The sequence below is a fragment of the Amblyomma americanum genome, chromosome 1, assembly GCF_052857255.1.
Source record: "Amblyomma americanum isolate KBUSLIRL-KWMA chromosome 1, ASM5285725v1, whole genome shotgun sequence".
Classification (NCBI taxonomy): domain Eukaryota; kingdom Metazoa; phylum Arthropoda; class Arachnida; order Ixodida; family Ixodidae; genus Amblyomma; species Amblyomma americanum.
In genome coordinates, this window is record NC_135497.1 from 186284462 (window position 1) to 186297230 (window position 12769).

Below are 12769 nucleotides of genomic sequence, written 5' to 3' on the forward strand. Positions count from 1 at the left end.
CTGATTTCATCAGCAGTTACACTACGCCACCGCTGCCGCGATCCACTATGGGAGTTATGATACTCCGGCCAGTGGCCGCATCAGCACGACGCGTGGCGTACGCGCGAGAAGCAGTCCTGTTTGCGTTGCCACAAATTATTTCGCTGCATGAATGCTGGATTTGTGAGAGAAGTAAGTTCACTTGAGGGGTGTCATGTGCTCTGACAACAGCATGAAACTGAGGGCCCCGGATATTTAGTTTCCTCGAAAAGGTCTCCGAGATCGTAGGTCATGAGAGGCAGCTCAAGTCCTGTTCGGCACATTTAGCCGTCTTGTCCCTGTTGGTCAGTCTGCATTGGGAAATGGTAAATTTTCAAGGTCTAAAGCACTGAAATGCCTCATGTCCAACATACTCGGACAAAAATTTTGAAAATTAGAAAATTGTAAGACACTGTTACGGAAATATTGAAGGTAATGGTCCATTCTTCTGATATGTAGCAATATCTTTGTTTTAAAGTACACCGATAGCATCGAACAGTTAAGACTGCCATAGAAAACCAATGGGGAACGCTTTTCATGATAGCAAAAACATTAATAGACAAAAAATTAGGGGTGTGCAAATATTGAAATTTTCGATACGAATTGAATATGAAGAAAAAATGGCTTCAAATAACGAATATCTGGTCAGCACAAAAAATAAATTCAGAAAAGATAAACAAGCAAACATTGTTGCTCATATTTTTTTCAAAACAGTGTATGGCCTTTGCAACTGAAATAAACAAAACTAGACTGCCTGAGCACCATATAAAAAAAAAATACGATGTGCACAGAAATGTATACGAACAGCATAACAGTATCCAACCTGTAATGTGGTCAAGCAAAATGAAATCCATAACATGACAAGACTGGAAACAAAAATAACATGATGGCTAGTAAAACCTCATTAATTCGGAGTTCAAAGAACCGACAGAAATGCCCGGGTTATTCGAAGGTTGATTTATAAAATGCCCAGCGGCCCCGGAAAAAAAAAAAACTGCCGAAAATGCGGTAGTCTTATGAGGCGGCTCTATAGTGCAAACACCTGTAGTCCCATGACAAGCACCGAGTTTTGGCGTGCTGGAAGACATCGCGAACGTAAGCAAGATGGGAATACACATTGACGTTGGAATGGCGAGACTACTTCTAAAAAGGAAAAAAAAAAATGACCAGCGACGAGTCAGTCAGCGTCTGAAAGAAGCACGGTGCTGAGATTGGACTACTGGCGAATGCACGGGCCGACAGTTGCCATTGCCACGGGCGAGCGGCGAAGCTCAGTAACCAAAACTACGCGGCCAGGTTATTTTTTTGACCTAGTGACAGGGGCCCTCCGAACGTTGTCACGCCTGCCGTTACGCCCAGTTAAGAGGTGCATGGGTTACAGTGCACCACGCAGTGCACAGTGCACCACTTTGACAGGATCGCTTGCCTTGTTGCGACACTTCAACTCGCCCCTTCGGGAGCCTCACGTGAAATTCCGCAAGTAGGCTTTCCCGCATAGCGTAGTTGACCAAAATATGATGGTGGTGGTCACGCTCAGAGAGTTAAGGTGACAGAACGAGTGCCATGGGTGTGGGCATTAATTAGATAACATATTACGGAAGGATAAAAAGTAAACGCGCTTTCGTGTTGCAATTGTTAGAAGCGGGTCATCCCCCATCTCGTTCGCAGCATGTGTGGTATGTGGGAAAGCCCACTTGTGGAATTGCGCACAAGGTCAAGCCTAGCAGCATCGGAATGTGATCGGTCCACGCGATAAAGGATGGAGAAGAAAGAGAACAAGGCCTTTATATTGTTTTCCTGAAACTTTAAACTCTATATTCATATAATTTGCCCAGATATAAAGCTTTTGCCACAAACAAATTTACAAAAGTCTGAGCGGTATACGATCGCTGCCGAGTATTCGGGAATTTTTGAATATTCGGAAATTACGAATATCATTTCTCGAATACGAATATGAACCGAATATAAAGCATATTCGATTCGTATTCGAAATTTCGAATATTTGCAAACCTCTAAAAAAAATACAAGACCGCTGTCAGGTGATCTGCGGATATATTGACTCTTATAGTGAAATCTTACATTATATGAAAAAACTGCATTCATAAATGGTTTCCCGCTCAAAAATGCCTTTGTCCAGAATTAATGGGTATGAAATAGCCAACTAGGAGGCGGTCGGATTCACCTTTGTGCTGCTTCGTCAAGCTGCTGTCTTTGCAGCAATTTATGCCCAATGTAAGGTTGTGAGTGAACAACTATGTGTCATTTTATTGTCATATTCAGGAATCCGCAATGTGGATGCTTGATGCGCATATTCACTCCTGATACCTCAAGCTACAATAGTAGCAGTAGTGCTTTATCTATTTCATGGAATGAGAGAGAGTGGGTATAGAACCAGGGACACGTGGAATAATCCCCGACGATTTGCTGCACACCTGTCTTTAAGCACACGTAATATTGCCATTTTAACAACTTGTCAATTAGTCGGAATGCCACTCCAGTTGTACTCAGTATTTCGAAAATAAAAAAAATGGCAGGATTTTAACATAGTTAAACCAAGTAGACGTGCGAAAGCATGTGTTTAGCCTGATTGGCCCATGGTTTTGCTTTGCTTGGTGATTGGTACATCTGGCGACATTAGACTCAGGTTTAACTCTGATCGAGGTTAAGCTGATCTGATCTGTTCGCGCCGCAGATAGAAGATGATGAAGACAACAGTGTGCAATGCAGAGCATGAGAGCCAGTTGCAGTTTTCCGCCGCGGTGGCCGAGTGGTTACGGCGCTTGGCTGTTGGCCCGAAAGACGTGGGTTCGATCCCGACCAATGGCGGTCGAATTTCGATGGAGGCGAAATTCTCAAGGCCCGTGTACCGTGCGATGTCAGTGCAAGTTAGAGAACCCCAGGAGGTCGAAATTTACGGAGCCCTTCACAACGGCGTCTCTCATAGCCTGAGTAGCTTTGGGACGTTAAACCCCCATAAACCAGTGAGTTGCAATTTAACATGAGGCGTGACCAGCTGCGCCGATACCATACTCTCGTGCAGTGGCCAGCGAAGCTGATCTGTTCACCTTGCCACAGGTTCGAATCCCAGTCGCGGCAGCACGTTTTATTTATTTTTTAGCAGCTTTAGTCGTGAAGTACAGCGCTCGCTCTAAAAAATGCTTATCTGCTGTTCACTCATCAGTCAACGGGTTCAGACTTATACTGAGAAAATAACGAGAGTGAGTCGCATGGGAGGCGCATTGGCAGCAAAGATTGTATTGCCCTAAATCAAAGAGAAATTCGTGTAGCAACAATCTGCTCAAAAATCAACTTATTGGTCACAAAATTAAAAACCATTCAACCCTAATTTGGCACGTTCAAAACCTGCCAGACTGGCTTCTCCTTTTATCATTTTGCACTGAACACAAGTGTTTGCCACAACTCTAAAAAAACAGCATAGCTCGCTCCTACTCCTTAGCTTTCCTGCTGGTAACTCGCCAAGCCACCGTGAAGTTATTTATATGTTTATATGAATAAAAAAGAACTACCGCATAGCCAGTTTTAGACAAAGAGCATGATGAAAAAATAAAGACAGCAAATGAACTGTGACATGGCTATAGCGATTGCCTAGATGAACACAACGAAAATTAGCATGGCAAAATGAAGTGGCAAGAAATGTAAACACTGTGCGAAGACGTTAAAACACATTCATCACTATGTGCAGAAATCTGCTTGCAAAATGAGCAAAAGGGACGGTCCAGCGTGTTTTCATCGTCACCTGCAACATTTTAAACGACAAGGTTCGAGTAACAAGCGCAGCATCGCCACCGCAGTCACTCAACTACCTACAGCGACTGAATACATTTTCAATGCTGTGCCTGCTGCGATTAGCACTGCACACCTCGAAACTCCGTAGTGGTGCCTCTTTTTCATTTCGCTCAAAACAGTAAATTAAACAACGGAACGCTATTGCGACAGGGTATAATGCCAATCAAGGTGCCAGGTAAAGTGGGCTGTCGTGCAGACGACGCCACGAAGGACTACAACCAAGATGGCGCTTGGCCACTTCCGGTAAACGCGCGCATGCGCAGTGGGCTTTGTGAAACCGGTCTATTTTATTCAGGTAGAGGAAGAAAAATGCTTTTTAGGAGAAGATCGCTCAGCTGTTCAACGTCAAGCTTTTACTGAAAAAAACTTTTTGTGTTGCTGTTACAAACGACCTATGCTCACAAAAGCATTTTTTAAAGCGTACAACTTCCAACTGGTCATTCTGAGCTTGTTCTAAATACAGGATTTGGTGCCCCTAGCAGTGGTTCTAGGCACTCTCTTATCTGTTGAAAAGCCAGAAAGTCAGTGAAGTTGGCCGAGGTGGGGCCTCTGCTGCATTCTCAAATTGCAAGTGGCTGCAGTGTAGTTCACACAATGAATGTGTGTGCATGGCAGAATAGACTTTTCCGCTCATCTACCTTTGGAGATCCCAAGAAGAGCCCTGTCCAGTCAGGACATACCCCCATCAGTGTGGAAGTGTCCAAGCTGAGCCCTCCACTCATCAGCTGGTCGTGCAGCCAGTCCAGGTCAGAATCGATGGACTCCACATGGTCTGCAAAAACCCTGCAATCAAAACACACAAGATCAAGCTGTGCTGCACTAAGGTGCATGGTTATGTTCTTGCTTACAATGTTTACTATTCTGGCAAGTAAGCATTACTAACAGTTCTGGCTAAGTTTTGCTCTGGCTAGTTCTGGCTAATGTAGTGTGGGAGAGCTTAAATTGAAAAAAATGCAACCAGTGCCATGCAACATCTCATTCTTAATAACCGTGTCTACTGAGCACAACATAAGAATGCACTATGGTTGACACAGTCACAAAAATCAAGATCAGTACACAATATAGCCCACTGTTAAGATCACCCACTTGGGAGAGTAGTGAGCTGCCAACAGACTTTGTTCCTGATCTCCAGAAATGTGGTGCTTGCAAATGCATCAGGCACATCCTTTCTCCACTGCAGTGGGACACTCCAGCAAGCACATTTATATCGCCTCAAAGTTCATTCTGTGCCATAGAATGAATCTAAGCTTGCTCATATACCAGTGCGCTAGGTCAAATGTCCAAACTCTTTTCAGTACAGTTGCCAGATTGTTTGCAAGTCCAAGAAATGTAATTTGTGTCAGCACATGTAACTCCCTTTGTTTCTATGAGCGCAACCCTTTGTAATCAATATGTGCCACACTGCTTATAACAATGAAGAGGAGTGGTGGTTTACCAAGCATTAGCAGTAGGCATGTGCGAATAGTGGTTTTTTGGTTTGGAGCGAATTCGAATCGAATAGTAATTTTCTTCAAATAATTTTGAAGCAAATATTTCAAATACTTCTAGCACACAAAAGTTGAATGGTACATGGGCATTTTAAAAATCATGCATTTTTCTAACACACAAGGCCATTTCCAGAAAAAGAAAGAGAACGCACTGAACTTCATCGCACTCATTGAAGCATGTCGACGTCCTGCAAAAGGGGCCATTGAAAATTGGGGAGTTGGCCTACATGCAGAGCCAGCACATTTAGGAGAGTGCGAGACCTACTATTATGAGACCTATTATTTCGATTGCATCGTTGCGTAGCTATTGCTTTTAAGCGACGAATCCATAAACACCTGCTAGCAAGTATGCAGGGTTCTCCATTACGGGTAGCCAAGTTTCATCGCAGCGCCCCCCCCCCCCCCCCCCCCCCCCCCCCCCCCACCCACGCCCCTACTGTCAAAACGCAGTGCAAAGATGACGTATGTTGCCATAGTTTTTAGTAGTATCGTCACAAAACATGCATGGCCATAACCCTGCACTTTAAACGATGGGATAGGTCCAAAAAAGTAAAACCATAGGGGAAACTTCGCGCCGCCATTATATGACTGGGGGGGAAGGCGTTGCCCCCCCCCCCCTATGCACGCGCCTATGCCTGCTAAGCGTACCCACTGCGCGCCCAGTGCCGCCCCGCATCAGGCATTGGAAAAGGGCACCCGTCACAATGTGTCTCATGCTAGCTTCCTCTCGTGCTCGCGTCACCGCGCTTGATTCGCGAATTTCGCGTAAAGAAGAGAGGCTGAGGCACTCGTTCCGCACTCGTTCTGCGGAGATCAAGAGATCATCGCGACCTCCGATCCACAGCCGCTATGGCGATACGATTCCGCGGGGGGCCACTGCATATGCGGAGATCGCGACGTCACAGGGCACCAGCCAGGTGTTTGCATCCCTGCCCCGTCGGGACCAATCAGCGCGTGCGCACTAGCGACGCGTGGAAGCGGATCGCACTATGCTAAATCTCCCCACTGATGTATGCCACCGAGCACGGTTACGGCGCATGCGTACCACGGTTAGCGCGGCCGCGGAAACCTGGCAAGTATAGATCTGGGTGTCATGCTTCCGCCTGCTCGCGTCTGTTGGCGCGAACATGTGCAGACCGGTTCCGGTACGTGCACGGGAGCGCAGGCACGTGACGCTGAGTCGTCTCTTTGGTTACGCACGTGCCACATTGCGACCCCAGAGCACGAAGCAGGAGTTACAGAAACGTTATTTGCTCGGGACGAATACCTCAGAGATTTCGAATGCCAAACATTCGGTTCAAATCGAATATCGAATACTTAATTATTTGACCGAATATTCGAAATTATCGAATAGTATTCGCACAGGCCTAATTAGCAGTGAACAGGAGATGAAGGTGCACAACCCATGTCACACCAGTATGCAGCACTGGAACCTCCCAACAGCATATCAACCACACACTGCCTGTATTTTCCCTGCTAACAATGGCTTTGGATTTTCAGATGCTAGTGCGCGCTGCAGCTAAGGCATGCCAACCTACACCAAGAGCTGCCCTCACCTTGTGGTGCCGGCGGTCTTGTCCTGCAGTGCGACCTGCATCTCCATATTGGCTGGTGGAGTTGTGGCCACCTTATTATGCCCGGAGGTTTCTTCTGTAGCAACATCAGTGCTAGTTGCAGGTAAGCCTGATGGGGAGGCAGCCACAGGAGGTGTGGTGTCACCCGCAAACAAGGGGAGGTCTTCCAGCAAGATGCAGCTATCGAGCAAGTCTGAGGTACCATTGGCTGCCTGCTTGTCACCAAGCATTGCTGGCTTTTCCTCGCTAATCAAGGGCGATGCAGGAGTGACCTATATAATAAACAAAAGAAAATGCAGATGCATGCTAATTACTACACAACACAACTGTGCACCAAATCACAACCCACAAGCCCAAGCAACACTAAATGCTTCCTAATTAGAGCAGTAATTACTCATTAACATTCACCTCAGCACAACCATACAGTTACAAAGGAAAGCTACATGGCTTTCTCAGAAACCACGCAAAGAAACATTTTTCCTGCCCTGAGATTTGAACCTGCAAACACTGAATGTCCATAGCAGTTGCTCTACAAACTATGCTGACCAAGACTAGGAATAGGCAAAGTAGCGCAAGGAACGCGGACGAAAGAAAAGAGTGACAACAGATGTGCTGATTCTCTGTGCTGCTTTGCCTATTCCAAATGAAACAACCAGCCCAAATCGCCACTCTTCATTAGTTCTGACCAGGCCAGATAGCAGATGGCACAGTGAGGCTATCCTTGTGAGAACTTATTTCCACAAATGTGTAGAGTGTGACGGGGTGTTCAGCTGCAATGAAAAGGCAGGCTCATTGCCTGTGGTAGTTCCCCTGGCTGTAAAAAGTCTGCACCTTGCCACAGTTGTATACATCACTTTTTCAAACTGAAACTGCCACACACCTGAGAACCTAATCTTAAGTCTGGATAAAATATGTAACTATATTTTCATTCATTAGCGAAAAGCCTTTGTGGTTACTGCTTTCAGGTGCAGCTGCCACACAACTGACGAGACATCGCAGTACATTGTTTCAATGCATTAAAAAAATAAGCAACTGCTCCATAAGTGGCATGTCTTTGAAGCTAGTTTAGTTACATCAGCTGTGTCCACAGTGCCGCAGGCCTTGCAGCATTATCGCAGAGTCGTCAAACTGACTGAATTTGGGCACCAATGTGTGCACTACCCTTCCGATTATTGGTTCACTTACATATTTCACTGAAACTGCTACAACTGCTTCAGCCTGAATGTAAGCCATGGTTATCTTATTTAATGGAGTGACTGCCCAGAACAAACGGTGGTCCCGAGTTTGGTCCCCAGACCAGGATGAATTTTTCAACAGCAAAGATCCTGAGAAAGCTGTAAAGCTTTCTTTCATTCTAGTATGGTTTCATCCAGGCAGCTGCTGCTGAGTATTCCCTAAAGGTAGCGGTTCTGCCCTAGCGTGGCCACAAGCCATTTTTGACAATGTTTACACAGTCCCTGTGGCCCTACCGATTGTGCTAGAAAAACAAGCTTCAGCGCATCAGAAAAAGCAATATATTTACTTTTCAACAATATGTGTTGTTAGCATCATTTAACATTGGTACATGTGAAGTGAGCAAAATATGGAGCGCATAAAGAGGTATTTTTGTTCACCTTGCCCGCCTCTGCAAGGTTTTTTTTTTTTAACTACAGCGCCACAAAAGAGCTTCTCCTGCAGTACTGAAGAGCCCCTCTATAGTAAAGTCACTCAGACAGGCAAAAATCTTTACTATATCATGGTCTTTACTACATCAATTGTTGGTGATAGCATGGCTCACAGGATGACCTCTGGCTGCTTACTAAACACAAAGTGTTGGTTTATACAAGAAACATTCAGAAATACCTTACATCCTGCTCTTCTCATCCCTTTAGGTGATAATTATTCATTTTCAGTTATCACATGTTATCACGTTTTCGATTCCGTTTACATTTTGCAGGAGTACTGCATTTACATGAATACAACGCAGCTACAGATATAAAGTGAGTTTGATTCTACGTGAAAAACAAAGCTTTGCATGATCACAGCGTCGTCTTCCGCGGCCTCAGTGTCATTTAAGAGGAAATAGTTAAGAAACACGCTCGATACAGTCGAGCACAGCAAAACCACCCGTGCAGTGCTGCTGCGCCTCAGCTTCTTGCTGCCACTTTCCCGTGCTCCGCGCTGCAGTGCTACGAATGTTCGACCTTTTCTTCCCTTCCCTACCCCTCACTGCACTTTTACTGGCTCTTCTTTCTCAGTGACCCGCACCGCCTTCTTTCTAGGTTCACAGCCACCTTTACTTTTTTCATGCGCGCCGTGCACTTTGCCCCCGGGCCCAAGGTGTTCAAAAGGTTGACTTCTCCTCCTAGCTCTCAAGCTTGTTGGTGAAGCCATCTCAGAAAAGGACCATTTTTCTGCTATTCGGAATCCATCTGCCTCTGAGCGTTGGCCTCACGATCCTCGACTTCACGCGGGCCACAATGCCAGATGCCCTATACTATAGCCGTTTCTTCGAAAAAAATCTTTACTAAAACCGAAAAAAATGTACAGCCGTCTATGGAAGGTGAAATGGGACTGCAGCTTCACTTGGCTATAACCGCGGCGATGAGCGGAGAGGTTTTAACAAGTTGGGAATTTTCGATGTAACGCGCCGCTCAACCGCTCAGTCACTTACATGTGAACCAACCTTAACAAAAGGCCAAAACAGCAAAAATGACACATGTTAGAGTGGGGGCCCTATAGATTCGGGTCTAACTGACAAAACAGAAGCAGATTTGGCACATCTGTAGATTGTAAATACACTTTATTAAGTCTGAATATTTGCACCGAGCTACATTTTGTAGTTCTTTAATTTTCCAAGTTAAATTTTCAAAGCAACCAAGAATACGTGCTCTCCTTCAACTAAAGAATTTATTAAACATTTATGAATTATTTCCAGAGCAATGCACACTCTGGAACTGCATGCTACATGCTGCTTGTCCGGGAAAGCAAATGTCAGCATAAGCAAGTTGTGTATAGGATGCGAAAATTAAAATTGGTTTTTGGGGAAAGGAAATGGCCTAGTATCTGTCTCGCATATGAGGGGACACATGAACCCCACCATAAGGGAAGGGATAAAGGAGGGAGTGAAAGAAGAAAGAAAAAAAGAAAGAGGTGCCGTAGTGGAGGGCTCATTATTCCAACCGCCTGGGGATCTTTAACGTGCACTGACATCACATCGCACAGCACACGGGCGCCTTAGCGTTTCGCCTCCATCGAACACGACCTCAGCGGCAGCGTAAATGCGGCCGCCGCGGTCGGGTTCGAACCCGGGAACTCCGGATCAGTAGCCGAGTGCACTAACCACTAAGCCACCACGGCAGGTGGTATAGGATGCATAGTTCAAAAAAAAAGAGAGAGAAAGAGAAAAATTCCGTTTGTGCCCAAACCCGTTCCATTAACGAAAATTTGGTATAGGATGCGCAGTTCAAATTTTCGTTAATAGAACGGATTTGTGCACGAACAGAATTTTTCTTTTTCTCTTTCTTTTAACACATCTAGTTCCATGCATACTGGCAGGAATGGGCGCCGGCATGGAGCACATACTATTCGCAGCTCGACCAAATTAACTGATGGCGCATTAAGTGGGCGAACAGGAGCAGTCAATAGCATTCCTAAAGGTGTTCCCGCGAGAGTGGGCGCCTTCCAGTGGGAGAATGAGAGTGGGAGCCCTTTGATCCAGTGGTAGAGTAGGAGCAGTGCTGCTGCGGCAAACGCAGTCAAGAGCACTACAGGCCGCTCCCTCGTAAAAAGTGCAGTGTGAAAAAGCCATGTGACATCAAAGGGGCTGCGAAACACTGCTTGAACGGATGCCGGTTACACTTCAGATGGATTCCTTATGTCACACAGATGCTGAATCAAAAATAATTACAAGAATCGATGCATAGGAATGGGAGATATTCAATGAAGAAATTTCAAAATACAAGCAAACAAAGTGCTGCCCTCAACTCGATTTTCGCACAGCTTCCCATTCCCATTTCACTCTCCCAATGACGACACACTGTGCGACCAATCAAAACAGCCTATCTTAGCACGTGGCGGAAGTTTACACTCCATGGTTGCCTGTTCTCTGTAACTCATTCATGCCAAGGCTGGTAGCGCCGTTTGCACGGTTACAACAACCATGTGAACGCCCAGCTGACCCAGCGATGCTTTACCGTCACGTCAACGGCGCAGAAGGGAACACTGTTCAGTGACCTTCCCTGACTTATGGATCCGAACTGGATCCAAACTCGAGCGCGAGATACTGCGACGGTGTGACGGCCTGCGCAAAATATCAGACACATTTAGCATAGCGCGTACCGCTACTGCTTACCGCCTACCATTGCCCGTCACTCCTAGCGTGCTGGTTGGTCACGGCGAGCAAGGAGCGCGCGCTGTTGATGGCAACGTGGCGCCATCTGGCGACGCCGCCTGGCGATGCTCCACAAGCTGACGATGCACACTGCTAAATGTGAAACGAACGGCTTTTTTCTTTGCATCCTTCCTTGGCACCAAAACGAACGCTGTGCAATGGCTCGATCAGATCGATGCCGCAAAGCCGTTCTCAGATACATAGAGAGTAGCCATAAGTGTTGTCTGCTAGGTCGTAGGATGTTTACAGAGAAGCGCAATGTCCTTCGATGCAAAAAGAAGCCAGGGCCTCTGGTGGTGTACTTTTGTTTTACTTGCTTTACAGCGCTTTTATCTAAGGCAAACAAGTTGGTTTTGTTGATGTAATATAAAACAAAAAAACTTGACAAAACATATCTCTAGTTAGTAACCCAATTTGGAGTATATTTACTGTTTGTCCAAACATAAAGCTCCCACTAAGTGATGTCATATTCACTGCTAAAAACCGCCACTATATGGTGACACCGTCAGTACCACGAATTTCTTTTGCGAGCTAATTAAAATATAAAATACCACAGTACGCGCGGTACGACCGATGGTAATAGCATCACTATAACTCATTCTATGCAATCAAGAGGCAAAACAATGCAATGATTATGTGTTTCGGGGCCCCTTTAAAAGCCATACTCTTGACTTTTCTTTTTAATTCCATTGCTCTGCACATGCACACCTTTCTCTTCTTTCTCCCCAGACCCACTGGTTAAAAGCAATCTGCGAGCTCATACCGGGCATGTGCAGTGCGTGTTGGTGACAGGTGCAAGCAGCAGCTGCAAGCTCACACCTGCCACTTTACACGTGCAGCCGGCGCCTGGTGAAAGCGGATTTAGATCACGCCTGTGGACACTGACTGTTCCACTTGTGGCATGGACGACACTGTAGAGCATGTGCTAGTGGTCTGTCCGATATATGCGTGCCAAAGACAAACATTGCCTGCTTCCTTGAAGCGTTTGGACAGCAGGCCACTCTCGGAGGACTTACTGGTAGGCACTTGGCCGCAGAGTTGACAAGTAGCCCAGGCAATGCAGGTGCTTTCACGTTTTTCGAGTGACACGGGCCTCGACTCGTGGTTGTGATGCCATAAAAGGTGTGTGCACAGACTCTCATCTCTCTTCTCACCCCATTGTCACCCATCAGGACCCTTTTTCTTCTTCTGATGATAATGATGATAGTGAATTTTTATGGCACAAGGGCATCTGTGGCCAAAGAGCGCCATGGCACAAGGTATTTTTCACTTGCTCAAGGTGGGGTCAAAGACCCATTTCTCAAGCATTTCACCCTGATTAAGCCCAGCACCAGGTCAGGGAAGCTTGTACCCACTGTATCACTGGTAGGTACCCGGCGGCACTGGGGATCGAACCCCACACCTCCCGCATGCAAGGCGGATGCTGAACCACTAGGCCACCACTGCGGTCCCCCTTTCTTCTTCTCCTTTTCCCCTTCTCCAGTGCAGATGTAGCAGGCCAGATATCAATC

General features: G+C 46.1%; 1 protein-coding gene across 8 annotated transcripts in view; it reads right to left on the minus strand.

Annotated features, from left to right (window-relative positions):
- The window catches only part of LOC144114356 (heat shock factor protein 1-like), a 74269-nt gene that overhangs the window by 32480 nt on the left and 29020 nt on the right, over positions 1 to 12769 (minus strand). For 5 of the 8 annotated variants that reach the window (XM_077648022.1, XM_077648019.1, XM_077648024.1 and 2 more), the window contains exons 7-8: positions 6869 to 7158; positions 4464 to 4608 (exon numbers count right to left, since the gene is read on the minus strand). In XM_077648022.1, the coding sequence (XP_077504148.1) occupies positions 4464 to 4608; positions 6869 to 7158 (435 nt within the window). The remainder of the gene's footprint in view (positions 1 to 4463; positions 4609 to 6868; positions 7159 to 12769) is intronic. The other 3 variants (XM_077648023.1, XM_077648020.1, XM_077648026.1) reach the window with 1 other exon arrangement.